The 16,777-nt window shown below is 37.2% G+C and overlaps 1 protein-coding gene across 1 annotated transcript; it reads left to right on the forward strand.

Moving 5' to 3' along the window:
* The first annotated feature begins 4,242 nt into the window (after positions 1-4,242).
* Positions 4,243-7,521, forward strand: iapp (islet amyloid polypeptide). Its single transcript, XM_088646609.1, has 4 exons — positions 4,243-4,376; positions 4,931-5,033; positions 5,600-5,734; positions 7,244-7,521. The coding sequence occupies exons 2-4, from the start codon at positions 4,954-4,956 to the stop codon at positions 7,416-7,418; spliced, it is 390 nt and encodes a 129-aa protein (XP_088502735.1). The 5' UTR covers positions 4,243-4,376; positions 4,931-4,953; the 3' UTR covers positions 7,419-7,521.
* The last annotated feature ends 9,256 nt before the right edge of the window (positions 7,522-16,777 follow it).

Raw genomic sequence — 16,777 nt, forward strand, 5'->3', positions numbered from 1 at the left:
CTAAATTAAGTTTCAGTTCTAATGTGAAAGCTTTTCAATTTTTGTCTTTGTTTTTAAGCTTTTTTCATAACACCTCATTCATAGTTAAATAGATTTTAAAATATAATAAATGCTTGTGTGAGCGTAGTACAGTAATATTACTAAGAAGAAACTCTTGATCTTCTCTTTCTTGTAACTCTAAGGAAAGTAATGTAAAAGACATTAAAATGTCCCAAATGATATTATATATTATATTTTAAATTTACTTTAGATGTGTATATTATAAATTGTTTTGAGCTGGAAATGACAAATTCTCAAAATAGGCATTTCCACAGTGCTGTCATTTGTTTTTATAAAAACCATTTCAAAATGTGCCTGGTAAGCTGAATGCTCTTTAGAAAGCATGTTTTTTGATAAAAGTGGAAAAAAAAACATTTACTCAGAGCCAAACTAAGAGCAATTATTGATAAGCCACATGATTTACTATTGTAAATAGTTCCTATGACATCTGAATAAAATAATATATGAAGGAAAATTATTAAGTGCTGTCATTAGTAAACAAGCCCACTCAACACATGCATAAGCTATGTACAATAGAGGCAACCCATTTAGTTTTTTTTACCTTTTTATTTAATTAATGCCATCCTCCTCTTAGACACTTGTGATGGTAATGATAAATCTCAACAGTCCATTGTAATGAACATGATTTCAATAAAGCTGTGGAATACCAAAATTAATAACAGGATGTTATGGAAAAGTAGATTTCAGATTTTAAGTTGGAGCCTCCTCAAACACACTGTCACTCACAAATATGCATAGACACACACAGAATCACAGTTAAACACAATCTGGGGATACATTCATCTCTCGCGGTGTCATAGGTATGTTCTATGGCAATGTCACTTCCACTCGCGCCTATATTTATTTAATCGGTGCTAGACAAGCCGCTATTAACACCTCTTATATCGGTTTATGAGATCTTAGATACCACCGCAAAAAAAAGTGTTGCAGCTATTTATCAAACGTACAGTACCTTGAAAAACCCCCCTTACAGTGATTTGCTTTACGTTGATTTACATAAGATGTAAATGAATTTAATGGACGGTCAGTATTGTAATTGTTTATAATTCAGAAAAATGGGACATCATTGGAGGGAGGAACATACTTTTCAAGGCACTGTACGGTATGTATATGTAGCGGAGCTAGTTTGGGCACGGTGACGTCAACGCTCTCCCTGCGCGTAGCAGGGACCTCAGCCGCCTGGGCTGATGGACGTCTCCTTTAGCTCATGCGGCCGGTTCCCTGTTGCGTTACCCCGGAGACCTGGGTTCGCGCCCTAGGTGTTGCGGAACTGGCGGGGTGAAGCGGCAGGGCAGGAGCCCATGTGGAACAGTGACGGTCGCATACAGTGCCTATAGAAAGTTTACTGACCCTTCCCAAACTAACACATTTTGTAGTCTAACAGCCAAAAATCAAGACACATTAAATCTGAATTTATTTTACCTTTATTTACACACTGTAACACACAACCTCCAACTGAAAAACAGATGCTCAACCATTCTAAAAAATTAGCCTCTGGCTGTGTTAAATTATAGTGATTCACTAATTATTCAGAATTGGTTTCGGAAACTTTTTCAATTTTTCTTCTCAAAACTCTTTTCCAAAATTCAGCTGTCACTGTAAGTCTCTCCTGCTAGGCAGTGCATCCCAAAGGGAATAGTCACCTATGAGCAATAAGAAGATATCAAAAGACCACCAGAATAAAGCTGTGGAAAGTCACAGAGCAGCAGATGGATATAAAAAGATTTCAAAGGCCTTAAATATCCCTTGGAGCACAGGCATCCCTTGGAGCAAGATCATCATGATGAAGCGAAAGGCATTTGGCACCATCAAGACCCTAATTGGGTCAGTTCGTCCCTCCAAAATGGATGACTAAGCAAGCAAGAGACTAATCACAGAAGGCACCGAGAATCTAGTGGCAACTTTGAAGGACTTTCAGGCCTTCATATCAATGACTGGTCAATGTACAGTATACATGTCACAACTGTGGGCTGTATGGAAGGGTAGCAAGCAGCTACTCAAAAATGTCCACATCAATTGTCGTTTGAGGTACAGCATGCAACACAACACTGTGAAGATTCTGAAGCCACATGGAAAAAAGGTTTGTGGCCTGAAACTTTTTAGCCTAAATGCAAAATATTGCATATGTTTGGCAAAAACCCAATACAGCACATCACCCACAGAACTCCATCTCTACTGTAAAGCATGATGGAGGCACCATTCTGCTATGGAGGTGTTTCTCTACAGCAATGACTGCGCACTGGTCAGGATTGAAGGGAAACTGGAAGGAGCAAAATACAGATGGATTCTTGAAGAAAATCTGCGTCCCTCTGAAGGGAAGCTGAAAGTTGGAAGGACATTTACCTTTCAACATGACAATGCACCCAGACAGCCAAAGGAACAGTGGAGGTGCTAAAGCACTAGAAAGGTAAAAACGCCCTCATGTTGCCCAGTCAGAGCCCTGACATCAGTTCTATTGAAAACCTGTGAAATTGTGTAAACTTTGCAATCCATTAATGGTCCCTCACAATATGACTGAACTTGATCAGTTCTTAACTGAGGAATGGGGAAACATTGTCAGATGTAGGTGTGCTACATTGGTACAATACTGCACATACCTATCCAAACAAAATTATGGAGGTATTTCAAGAAAATGGTGCTCCCATCAAATACTACCCCAGAGCTCTGCACATATATACTGTATCTAACCCATTTGTCTATGATTTTATTTGTAATTACTTTTCGGAATGCTTGAGCACTTGTTTTTCGCTTGAAAGTTATGTATTACAGTGTGTTAATAAAGGTACAATACAATTCTGATTTCAGGCTGTTATGCCTCAAAATACAGTATCTTACTTTGGAAAGAGTGTGTAGAATTTCTATAAGCATTGTAGCTTATTTGGATTGGGCTGACTCATTGGCTTTTGTAGAAAGCTGTAATTCAACACCAGCATTGTAAGCAACACAGAAATTAAATAGCTCAACAAAAAAACTAGACAGGACAAATGACCCCTCTATTTGAGTGCTGGTTTATGATATGCAATGATAATAGACAAATTAGATTCCACCTTGGAATTAACCCATCATCTACAGTATGCCTTCAGTAATATTACATTCTTATTTCCTTGTTTTGAAAACTAATTCTGACCAAATAAATATTTCACCTTTGTAAATATTTCAGTCATTAACCATGATTGGATTCAGTAACACTTTTTAATTGATTTGTCATATGGTATATTTTTTGGCACAAGATAGTGTTACAGAATTTCCCAAAAAAATAAAGTGAAGAGGAAATGTGAATGTGTATATAACTATTTTTGGCATAGGATTAAGTGTAGTAATGACTTAATGAAATTTTAAATAGTTAAAATACAAAGGTTTCATTAAATAATTGTATGTGATAAAGATAACAGGTTTTCCAACACTGCAGTGTATAAAATGCTTTTTTTCTCTAAATCCCACAATGGAAAAATCAAACTGAAAGTAAAGTGCACCTTATTGTGAAAGGTTTTAAGTAAGGCTTTGAAAACTGACAACTGTTGAACACAAACAGACAAAATGCATGACCCTGGTTCAAAATGTGTTGAAGTCACAAGCTTCTCTCAAATCACCTGTATACTCCCTTCTTTGTACTTAAATCCCAAATTTTAGTTAAAATATACTATTTATTACGTTTGAATTTCTGGAGTTACATCATGTCATCTCCGTATCTTGATTGCCTGCCTTAATTAAAAGGGACCTGAAGTTGTATCTTACCCCCTGCATTAGTCAGAACAGATTTTCATTCTGACATCCTATTGTCAAGTTACAAAAAGGCATGGAAGTGAGCCAAAAAGAGTAAAAAAAAATATTTATTGTATCATCTTTGAAAAGGTCTTTATGAGCTTTTTCTTTTTTCCTACTTTTTTTTCCTACTCAGTTTTTTTGTTTTCACTCCATGGAGAAAGATTTGACATTGTTTAAAGAGTTTAACCATTTTTAACAGTAGCTCACCAGGTCTCCATTACAGCTTCAAGTGGGTTTGCACTAGATCACCTAACAAGTGATAGAGCCAAGGACAATGATGATGATGATGATGATGACGTTTCTGCTACAGAGCACTGACCCATCCTGCATCTCTGAATTCTTGATAAAAGCACCTTTCTGTATAAATGGAAATTGCAAGCTATATTTGGAAGAAGTGATGTCACAAGTGGTTAAGGTGTGTAGCATATAAAAAACAGGAGCTTAATCCAAGCTGTGAGACACTGAGAGAAACATCCTGTAATAACACCAGGATCCATTGGAACCTCCAGCTGGATCTGATCTTAATTAATTGCAATTCCCAGCTACTAAAAGTAAGTGAATTTCTTTCTATGTCCTCTTTCCTATTCTAAGGTTCTTTACCGTCTTCTCTTTCCTGGGGGAAAAGGCTTATTTTGCACATCTTCATTTGCAATAACTACCACATTCTATCAAAACCTTCACAGGATGTGTTTAAACGATTGATCATTCTTCTGCAAACATCAAGCTGTAAACAGGAAATAGGAGCTAATTGTTGCTGAACAGATTCAAAAAGAGATTAAAACCGAAATATCAAACTGCATTACTTGTTTCTTTACTTCTTGTGAACCAGGTAAAGGGATTAACTCCCAAAATCGCTAGTAAGTAATGAAAAGTAACAATTTCTCATATATATCGTTTGAGTTTTAATAATACAATATTATACCATTTATAATATTTTATAATAATTTTATTTTGGAATAGTAATCATACTTGTATCTCCTTCTCCACGCCTTTAATACTGATGAAGAATCTTCTTATTTTGACACAGAAAATGTATTGAATACTGAGAAGTATTAAAATGTTTACAGCAAACTGAAGTCATGTTAACCCTTTTTTCTGATTTCAGTTATTTATCAGGCCGAGCACACAATGTGCAATCTGAAGCTGCCTGCCTTTGTATTGGTGCTATCTGTGGTCATACAATGGGTCAGCGCTGCACCCAGTAACAGGTCAGTACTGTAATATTAGCTTGCTGTTTGCTTGCACAGCCAGAAAAGAGGACATGCCAGTACATCTGTAATACATTCTTTGTACAATCGAAGAAAAATGTCTGATATTTTAGTTTGCAGTGCTATGAAAAGCCAAGCACTTTTTTGAACTCGAAGGAATTTGAAAGGGGGAAGCTCCTACATGCACATAATGGACTGCTTTCATTTATTCGGCCACACGAAATGTAGATCTCGATGAGAGAGGGATGTGGCTTTTTATAGTACAGCATCGCCTAAGGTAACATCAGGTCATCCTTCACTGATAAGTGAGCTTTAATTCAAAAATGAAAAAAGGGGTGATTAATAACTGACAGTATCAAGTTCAATTCATTGAAGATGTTTCATTTGTCTGTCAAGTGACTTTCCACTTTGCAAGTGAGAGTTATATTCATGAGTGCCTGTTCAAAGTGCAAACTCATTAGTCAGCCACTTGCCGTATTCAGTGATCCTGGCCGCGCTCTCTGAAAGCTGTTGTCTGTGGTGTCCCGAGCGGAGGAGCTGACTCCCTTGCTGTGACTGTGCTGCAGGTACTCTCCTGTGTACACTGAGCAGTCAGATGCGTGGCCAGAGAGAGAGAGATGGCTGTTGCCTGGCTTTTCAAAGAACTCTTTTCTCAGCTTCACTGGAGTATTGCCAGAAGGGGACCCTCCCAAACGCATCAGGTACCACGACTTCCATTGCTATTTAACAGCTTATAAATGCAATTCCTGCAAGCACAACTTTAGTCCTGTGTAGAGTCACAGATATAAAGTTACAAATTCACTTTAGTTTAAGTTCTTTATTGCATTTTTGCACTCGTGCTCAGAAAATAATTATTAAAAGAGGCTGCAGAATATATTAGGGTACTGATTATTATCTGTGTGATGGTTTGAGCCTGCTCAGGTGAAAATATTTTTTTTTTTGCCTTGAACATTTTAAAATGCCACTGCAGTGCGGTTATTTAGCCATATGGGGCTATAAAAATGGGTTTTAAGGTTTTGAGTTCCTTCAAACCAGAGAGGCTGTTTTTTAAATTGACTCTGAACTGAGTTGCGTGGATTAGCAAGTGTACTGTAGTGGGTGGACATGGTGTCTGATTTGTAAAACACAGCCTTTGCTTTACATGGTTGTTGAGAGAAATAACAGTACAGCAGTTTGTTACTTCCTTTTCAATGTGAAATAAAATACAATATCTTCAAAGGCATATGGCAAATGCATCTTTTATTTATATTATGCTCAACAGAGTGTGTATGGTAATATGTGTTGACACTTACACTTTCCTAAAAATAAATACTGATTCAGAAACATAATCTGAAGAGCCCTGATGCTGTATTTTGAAGTCTTATATTACTAAAAGCAACTGTCTTTTACATGTATTCTACTTAAATACTCAAGAAGTATGATACTGTATATGTCTACATGGATATGTATGAATTAAACTGAAAAAATAAAAATAATTCAGTACAATTTACTAATTGTATCATCTTATTAGTCTTCAATTTACGAATTTATATTAATTTACTATCAGCATCAGGTACTGTACCATGTACAGTATTATGCATTTTATATATAATATATTTCATATATTATTCTATAGACATATTGACAGTGAAAGCCGTCTTGTAATCATAAAAAAAGGATAATAAAAACACAAAGATAAAACTACCCAGCAGAAACAGATTTCAGACATCTGTTGTAATGTCAGTGTTTTATGGAATGTTTGATATAACAGTAAATATAATGCATATGCTAAAAAAATCAATTAAAAAGGACAAAATGGAGGCTTCCTAGATTAAGATCTAGATTAAGAAGGTCTTCGAGGACAAAAAAGTGAGTGACAAGTCTCAAGTTATCCTAACCTCTAAATCTATCTTCAGGGAGAAACAGTAGATGCCGGACCAGGAATAGAAGGCTCTTCTGTAGCTAAGAGTGGTGACTTCATGGAACAAGTGCTGTGCCTCTCTGTGGAGTCACTATTATCGAGACACTTCTGGAAAGTGCCTGATGAGGCAGTCATCTCAATTCTAAACTGAACATCAAGACAGCTGAACCACTTATTAATTGTAACTGGTCTTTTTTTAAATTTTACTACAAAAGGACCACAGCTGAACTTCTTAGAGTTCCTGACATTCTTTGTAATTCTCCAGTTTCTAATTGTTCTCATTTCTAATTGTCTGCTTTTGTTTATGTAGCCATCGGATGGAAAAGAGGAAGTGCAATACTGCCACCTGCGTGACTCAGCGCCTGGCGGACTTCCTTATCCGGTCCAGCAATACTGTAGGCACGGTGTATTCTCCTACCAATGTGGGCTCCAACACGTACGGCAAGAGGGACAGTCAGGAGCCCCTGAAATACTTACAGCTTTAGAGGACAACACCCCCGTAACGGGGAAAGAAACCGAAATTGTACTCTGCTGTAAAAAAACAGGACAGATGAAAAAAATAAATAATAGTCGTTTTCTAACTGTAAACGTCCAGTACCTTTTTTTCGTGTGATCTGCATGGTAATGAGACATGAGTGTATTCCATTGCACCTCATTTATAAACTTGACTTTGGTGAGTATTGCTTTCTCATGCCTTTCAAGATGCACTATAAAAAGCATCCACAAACACTCACACACATACAGTATATAAATGCCCGTCTTACTCTTACTTACCTAAGGATTGTGTGAAATCATTTACCAATTTCAGTACTTTTTGATACATTTGTTAAAGATGACATATGACACATTGAAATAGGGGAGATCTGGGTAGTGATTGTCCTAATAAATATTTTTAGCACAGTTTTAGAAAATTACTAAGCTGATTTAATTTCTAAAAAAAACTGACCTACTAGTAGCACTATAAAATGTGTACTTTATGTGCAAACCTTCTTATTAATATTTTATGGTGATTGTGCAAGACTCTCATCTTCTTTAGAAAGGCTGTGCCTTTGCTCCCTGTTATGGACACATTCTGCATGACTAGGTCTGGAAAGCTCAAGGAATGTGCTCAAGATATCAAACATAAGTCTAGATTAGTCCAATATATGTTTTCTATATATCAAACAGGTACTGATAATGAATATTAATGAGCTCTGGTGATCTCAGAATGGCAGAAAAGCAGAACCATTGATAATAGACTTCCAAGTATGATGTTTGCATCTATAAAGTTAAAAATGAACAGCCCCAGAGAAGTGATCTGCCCTTATTGTAGATCATCTTCACAGCATACATTAGCTCATTTGACCAGTGAAACTGAAATATGTATATATTTCTTTTAAAAGTAACACATATAATAGAGAAAGCAGTAAGTCTGAATAAGAGGAATGAAGTTCGTTATTCCATAGCATTGTAACATTCAGAGAGTGCCACATTGGATGAGCTGAAAAATTAAATTAACCTTTTCCACTTACAGTATATAAAGAAGGGAGGAAGTTATCTTAGGTCCTTATCTACAGTACCATATAGAGTGTTAGCAAATATTCTAATCACTCCTACTTTCTCTGAAACCCTCCTGCTGACATGCTTAAGGGCAACAAACTCCAGTTAGCCTGCAATCCTGCTATCCAGCTTTTCCTTCCCTGCTCTGCCAACATGCACAAGGGAATCATTGAGTGTCTTCCACTCATTGGAGTGTATTGTGAAGCTAGCTTCTATCTGGTTACTGATGTGGCTCTTCATTCTGGGCCAAAGCCAATTAGCAGCAGCAGTCTCTCTGTGCCCTTTGACAATGGAGAGAATCTGGTCGCAGCTTCATGCAGGAGGCCATCCATTATGCACCCCTTCTGAACATTAATGCAAAACAACAGCTGTCATTAGCTGAAATTATCTCCAGCAATATTGTGAATCATCCACAAAGAGTTATCTTTGACCCTGTCTGTGCACATTTAGCTTACCAATCTACTGTCTTTAGCATGAAGGCAAAAAATCACATTCCACCTCCAAAATATAGATATGATATAATCTTTCTAATAGATACACCTCATCTTTCTCTGTCAATTTAAGAAGGAGCACTTCAAAGATGCCTTTGTCACTGCCTTCTGGTTTTGTTTTATGGCAAATGCATCTTTTATTAATATTATGCTCCACGGAGTGTGCATGGTAATAGTGTGTGTTTGTGTTGACACTGACACTTTCCTAAAAATACATACTGATTCAGAAACATAATCTGAAGATGTGCTGTACTAGCCTTAATAACCTAGATCCTTTATTTCTAGTGTCACAGTTTTTGATTTCACTCATATCACATTAGTTACATTTTGATAATCAGTTTTGTTTAAATCAGGAACACGTTCTCGTGCCCTCGCCACTCCACCCCGCTGGTTCGTCCCGCAACACTTGGGCACAAACCCGGGTCTCTGGTGTAATGCATCAGGGAACCAGCCACATGAGCTAAAGGAGACCTCCCTCAGCCCAGGCGGCTGAGCTCCCTGCTACGCCCAAGGAGGGCGATGACATCACTGCGCCCAAACTAGCTCCGCTACATACAGAAGCGGAGTATGCGTAGTAGCCTACGCATCTCCATGATCACCAGGACACACCTGCCCTTATCTCAGTCCTGGAGCTCTAGCCAGGAAGTGTGTATTTAAGCTGTTCAGGGAGAAAACAGGGATCTGGGACACAGATAGCACCACTGGACACAAGAGAGGGCTTGGAGACCAGAGGAGGACTCCAGAGGCAGAGGATCATCCATTGTCTTTCCCCCGCTACCCTGAGATTCGTGCAGAGAAACATGGTGGGGAGATAGACCACATTGTCTGGCACTGGCCGGACCTCTTTCTTCCGTGTGGGGGAAAGAGGAACCCCAGGGCAGTAGATGGAGCTCATTCGTGAGAGGAGGGTGATGCTGTTTTTTTCCACTCTGTGGCTTTGTGTTCCTGGGGACTATGAAGTTACTGTTTGCTATATTCCTCTTGGGGATACTATTTCTGTATTCTTTGATACTATTTTTGTGTTCTTTGATACTATTTTTGTGTTCTTTGTATGGTTAGATAGTAAAGGATTGTAACTAAAAAGGGCAACTGCTGTATATAGTACAGGGAGAACTATTATGGCCTGCAGAAACCTAACAGCCCTAAAATTGCAAGGTGGAGTAGATGTCTTCAAGTATCTCGCATAGTGTGGGTACTGTATAGTTACACCCACAAATCTGCAACTTGTCAGTCTTTTACAAAAGAAGTGTGGTGGCTCTGTGGCTAAGGATCTGCACCTAAGGCTGGAAGGTTGCTGGTTTGTATCCTGTGGCCGGCAGAGGAATCCTAGTCTGTTGGGCCCCAGAGCAAGGCCTTTAACTCCAGCTGCTCCAGGGGCACTGTATAAATGGCTGACCCTGCTCTCTGACCCCAAGCTTCTTTCTCTGTCTGTGGGTCTCATGAAGAGCAAGTTGGGGTATGAGAAAAGACAAATTCCTAATTCAAGAAATTGTATATGGCCAATAAAGTGATCTTATCTTTGTGACAATTATTTGTTTATTTAAGTCCAAACCTGTGTAATATAACTGTATTCTCACTAGAGTGAACACATAGAAAAACAGGCTTCCTTCAGAAAATCACAATGGTGCCTCATCACCATTTTTTTCAGAAAAAACAAAGTGCCATTCCTTTGGGACATACATTTCAACAACTGATTTGAAACTTGCTCAGTTTCATCACACCCAGATACAGTATGTGCAATAAACTGCTAATTCAGAAGTTTGGTCAAAATCGATAAGGATGAAATGAGTCAATGACTATAAAGGGGATACATTAATGTGCATGGTTGAGGAAATGTCAGAGCTGTTTGAGTATCACTTAAAAGGTAAGAGCCAGGGGAGATAGAAAAGATGTGTGCAGAGTTGTGTGCAGCTAGGGAGCATTTATAATGTATGCAGGGGAGCAGAATTGTGACCTCCTCTTGAACCTATGTTCAACAACACCAGTAAACTCCACAAAACTCCCGTTGTTAGTTATCATTTTAATTTCCTGTTTATTTGCTGCTCACTTGCACTTTTACACTATTAGAGTAAGGACCTGCTTGGGAGCTTTCAAAACTGCTTGCAGTTTCTAGCTTTCATTATTAATTAAAAAAAATATGAAGACTAGTGCTGGCAAATGTTACTTACATTTCTCAATTTCTGTGTTGAAAGGTTATTAAAAGACTGTCTATCTTATGTCAATATTTTCTCTTTCAAGTGAAAAGAATACATTTTTGAGTTTGAAGAAAGGGATTTAGACTTCACATTCTGAAGTCTATATTTTCCTTATGAACAGGCTGGGAAAACTACTTACAATATAGTCAACTAAAAGCAATTTGGTCAAAATGAACACCTGGGCTTTGAAATCTTCATATTGTGACTCCTCAAGGCACATACTTTGCAGAATATAAAGATAGAACAGATAAAATGTTTGACATTTTCCCTTCCCCGTCTGTGATTTGATCCCAGTCGCTCACAGGATCCGCCTGAGAACTCCTCCACACCAAAATACCTCCGCCAGTTCTCCGGGACTGGAGCACGTACACGACAGCAGTGAAGTGGGCAGCTCCACTCTGTCCTCGGCTTGATTTCATTCAATCACGGTCACTGGCAGGCCCTCAACCACACAGTCTCGACTCAGGAGGGGGGATTTGGCTGGGTCCTCTGCCACAGCACTTTCACACTGTCTAGATTTTAGAGAGGGGTGAACCCTGGTACACTGATCTTCCAGTGCTCTAGGACCTGAGATGCGTAAAAAAAAGCTCGAAGGTGGGCTTTATAGCCTTAAACAGAAAAGACAATGAGTGGACCTGATACAAGTATTCAAAATCTTTTAAGGTACTTTCAAAGCCAGCGCAGTGGATTTGATCAGACATTGTGAAACACAAAAGAAAAACCATGAGTAGAAACCTCTGGGGAGTACATTTAAAACTGAGAACAGGAGGCATTTCTTCACCTAAAGTAAAGCCTGAGAAGAGCATGTAATGAACTACCCAGGCATCTTGTTGAAGCTGATACCTGGCTTCTTTCAAGTATCAGCTGTATGAGATACTTGGAACAATAACTTACCAAGTACCAACTGAGCTAGATGAGCTGATTTGTTCCCTCATTTATAATGCTTCTTATGTTCTTAGATTTCAAATGTATTTAAATTGCTGTCTTCATTTTTAGCACCTCTCACAGCTGTCAGAAATGTTGATATTTGCCCTAACAGGGCATGTGTCATTTTCTTGCCTGTGGCCAGTTGAGCAACACTGTTGAAAATAGAGATGATACTGAACAGCCTAAATGACGCCCTGTAGGAGAGCACTTTCAGCGCAAGCCATAAAACGAGAATAAATAGAATGCAGCTCTGAAAATAAAAAATAAACACAGCCTGAGTGGTTGAATTATGGGTGTACCAATTTACGCAGATGGCCCTGTGCTAGATAAGGTTGCTTGGGCACAGCAGCATGAGCATCTCACCTAATGGGCAGCCAACAAGGTGCCAAATTGAAATTCACACAAGGTCATCAGGAAGTGTCAAGCTGGTCCATCATGCAAATTTTTCATACAACATTTTTTGGTAGAATGATATCAGTGCTGTGCTGAAACCTAAATCAAGAATGAAACACAAACTAAAGCACAAAGAGACCGACGCACTTTAACCTTTTAGGTAAAGTAATCCCATTATTTCGAATGATTATCTAGTAGATTATTTACAATGAAAATAAGGACAAATAAAGTCACAGCAGTTGTTCGGCACTTTGTTTCTGTAGTTTCATTTGCAAATGTAGAAATCAAAATGTTCAAAGTTCAACAACATTTAGACCCTTTAGAACCTTTCAGATCATCTTTTATTTCTGATTCATGTTTGGCTTTAGGATCTATGACCTTAAAATACTTAAGTGGAGACTTTCCAAAACTCTCTGTTTTTCAAAAGTTGATCTTTTATCAATGTAACTGTGACCCAGAAGTCCACAAAACACACAAAAAAATGTAAATGAGTGCACAAAACAAATGACACTTACTGTCACATTTTACTGCCCTGGTGGTTTTTAAGGTTTTAGAAAACGTTTCATAAAGAACTCAACACATGCACTCCACTCAGTGATGCCCTCTCACATTACCGCATCTTGTCCGTTATGAGAACTTATTGCCATTTTGAATACATTTTTCTTTGTTTTTCTTTGTTTGTGCACTTGTTTTTTGAGTTGTGTAGGTTTTTTTTATGGAGTCTTTTTTGTGTGTTCTCATTTTTGTTTGTGTTGTATCATTTTTGTATGTTCACTCTTGGTTGTTTTTGTGTTTTGCACTTCTGGGTCCCCGTAGCTTTAGCTGTGATTCAACAAGATAACATATTTGATCTGTTTTGCACTTAATTGTTTTGCAAGAAATGTCCTTAGCCCAGTCTTCACATTATCTCTGCAAAGTAAGCCCAGTCTTCACATTATCTCTAAAAAGTATTGCACACTTATTTCATTAGCATTGCTTTGAAAAGGTTACAGTAGAAATCACATATGACTCATTGAAAAACTATTAACTTGTGATACAATAGTATAATTAATCTGGAAATGGAAAGAATTGCTTTGTTATCTGTGACATAGTTATGTGTCAGATCATTTCTCTTTAATCTAAAGTTATGACACAACTTTATAAGCACTATTCCGATTAGTTTTTTTCAATATTAGACAGAGGTTCCAGGCATAAAAGGAGATTCTTGTATTTTTCTATGAAGCTGTGCAAAGCATTTTCTAGCTTTTCAAAAACTGAGCCCTTTATATGGATGGCTGAAAGTTGTATTTCTAAGCTCTTTCACCGGAAAGCCAAAAACAGGTAGTTTGTCATCTTTAAAAAAGATGACAAAATAGACACTCATCCCATCTTGCTTTTTCCTTTTTTAAAATATTTGTATATTTTCACTTTCTACAGCAGGAATATGTTAAATTCTTGTATTACAGATTAATGTCACGGCAACAATTAACACCTTAAAAAGATATGAGAAGAAAATGTAAACATTAAGTTCACCAAGGACCTCAATGGAACTAAACACTGAGCAATAACTAACAGAAAGAAAAAATCTCAGATACAAACCAAGCTTCAGATACCATTGTCTTTAGCCTTTATCCATCTGCTACTGAATTAAGGCCTCCCCAAAATTCTTCCACAAACTTCTGTCTTTGGCTATTTCAACCAATTTACTCCTGCATATTTGTTTATATTCTATCTCTGTTTATTATTTTTTCCTCAAAAATGACCATGCATTCATCATTTATTTACAACATCCTGAGACGCAGTTCAGGTCTCTGAAAATAGCCTAATGTTGCATTGCATCTATGCAGCCATTATTATCATGAGATACACAATGACTTCGAAATCACTGTACGTCTTTATAGGCAAAAATAAGTACAAATCACATCTGTACGTTTTGAGCGAAGAGAGATATCTACAGATCCAATTATTTAACAGAGGAGCAGTTCTAGAACATACTTAAGACAGGCTTTTTTTTACACAGAACAGAACACTCCACCAACATGTTGTATATGATTAATAGCATTACCATTACCTTTGTAAGTTGATGGTTTGCAATGACTGAAGGTAATGTTATTCAATAACACTTGTTTTATTAATCACATTTTTCCTGAAATAATTTCATCACATACACTATGATTTGCAAAGACATAATGAAATGCTGTAAGCAGTGGTTCACTGGATAAAGCTTGTTTTCTTGCTTTCATCCATCCATCCATTTTCTAACCATCTCTTCATCTCTTCCAATTCAGGGTCACAGGGGAGCTGAAGCCTGTCCTGGCAAGCAATGGGTGAAAGGCAGGGTACAACTTAGACAATACACCAGCCCATCACAGGGGACACACAGAGACACACACTCACACCTCTGAGGTGATTTTCCCAGAAGCCACTTAACCTACCAGTATGATTTGGACTGTGGGAAGAAACCAGCACCCAGAGGAAGCCCACATGAACATGGGGAGAACATACAAACTCCACACAGACAGCACCCCAGGTCCAGAATTGAACACAGGGTGCCAGCACTGTGACACAGCAATGCTAGCCACTGTGCCCTTGTTGTTTGTCATTTTTAAACAATTCTTTAAAAAACAACAACATTGTTGTCACTTTGCCTTCCCTTTTCACACACACCCTTATTTCAATGTAGTGCTGTGTTATTTAAATAAAAAAAAAATAACATCTATCAATCAATTGAACAAAAATGACTTGGAAAGGTGAGGAACAAAAATACTGTTTTCCACCATTACGTCAAATTGAAAATGACATGAAAGCGGTAATGTAGTTTTGTAATCGTGGCATGGTGGACAGCACTGGGCCAAAGATGAAAAATGTGGCGTCCTGCTTTTTGAGCTCTCTGATATTATTTATATTGTTTCATTGTTATTAGTTTATTATTTCTACGTACTGTAGATGCTTCCGTTTTCTATTTATTTTCTGTGACTAAGGCTCGCGTTGTTGGGAGATCTTATGAATGGTGTGCTCTGTGTGTTGTGGTAACAGCTCCCGTGAAATATACTGTATTTCCAGTATTTTTTAAATGAATAAAAAAGAGTTGTTTGCTTTCGTTGCTGTTTGACAAGTTAGGAAACTTGTAGCTGAAAAATAACAGCTAAAAATTCATAAACATAATCTGACTAATGTATAATTAATTAAAAAAAAGAAAATACATATGTTTTAATTATTCACCTTTGAAATTTTTACAGGTAATAGAATGTCTTTGAGGACAAAAATTAGATTCCCTCATTCTCATACTTTTAATTCAGATAAAGATCCCAAATTTTACAATTCTTTAAAATTAATAAAATTTACGAGACTATCGACGTACAGTAAGCACATACCCAGTATAAGTAGAAAATCCAGAGGTCCACAGTATTTGGTGTCGGTGCATATCAATCATTTATACCCAATTTTTAGAATGATTACATTTGTTTTTCTGTGTGAGAGTATGTTTCGAATTTTATTGGCGAATTAGTTGATTATATCAATTATCTAATCTAATTTATTAGAATAATACAATATAGACTGTGTGTCACTGCTACCTGTATCGGGGGTGCAACCAGTACACACGCACGCAGGAATAAAAAGCTAAAAAAATGCTGAATAAACTGGAATCGATATAATAACAAGTAGCAGCCAATTTAAATGATTGCACCCAAAATCAAATGAGAACAAGCGGTAACTGTATATTTACAGGAAAAAGTCTCAGTGTTCTTTTGCTTCGTTATTAATTAACACTGTATATTTGCTGTGTTACACGCATTGGGATCAATAATAAAGGATTAAAAACTACTCTGCACAGAACTGCTGTGACTGTTCATTTTTAGACGATGCACAAGACAAACGTTCTTTCTTCGTTTAACTTGTTTTCTAAATATGAAAAAAAATCTCTTCTTTAATGTTATTTTTGGAAAAACAAGTAAGATCGCAATACAAATATCTAGCTCTTTAACATAAGCCCAATTGACTTAGAAAGTACTATTTTTACGTAATAGTGAACCTCCTTGTGTTAATATTCGACATCTGGATTCTATAAAATTAATCATAGTTGTAGATAAGTCCAAAATTGTTTTCACGTAGCAAAACATAGATTTTGCCTCCTTTTCGAAAAGTAATTTAGAAGAAGTAAACTAATTTTCTTTAACAATAAATTTCCAATTTTTGCAATATCAGGAAATATTTCCTTAAGGCCAAAGGTGTTAGTGCAATAATGTACAGGTATGTAATTAACTTGTAGTAATAGCGTGTTCGCTTTTTGTCCTTTGTTGATAAGTTGAGAAGTGTGGG

This window comes from Lepisosteus platostomus, chromosome 9 (assembly GCF_059453375.1).
Source record: "Lepisosteus platostomus isolate fLepPlt1 chromosome 9, fLepPlt1.hap1, whole genome shotgun sequence".
NCBI classification, from domain to species: domain Eukaryota; kingdom Metazoa; phylum Chordata; class Actinopteri; order Semionotiformes; family Lepisosteidae; genus Lepisosteus; species Lepisosteus platostomus.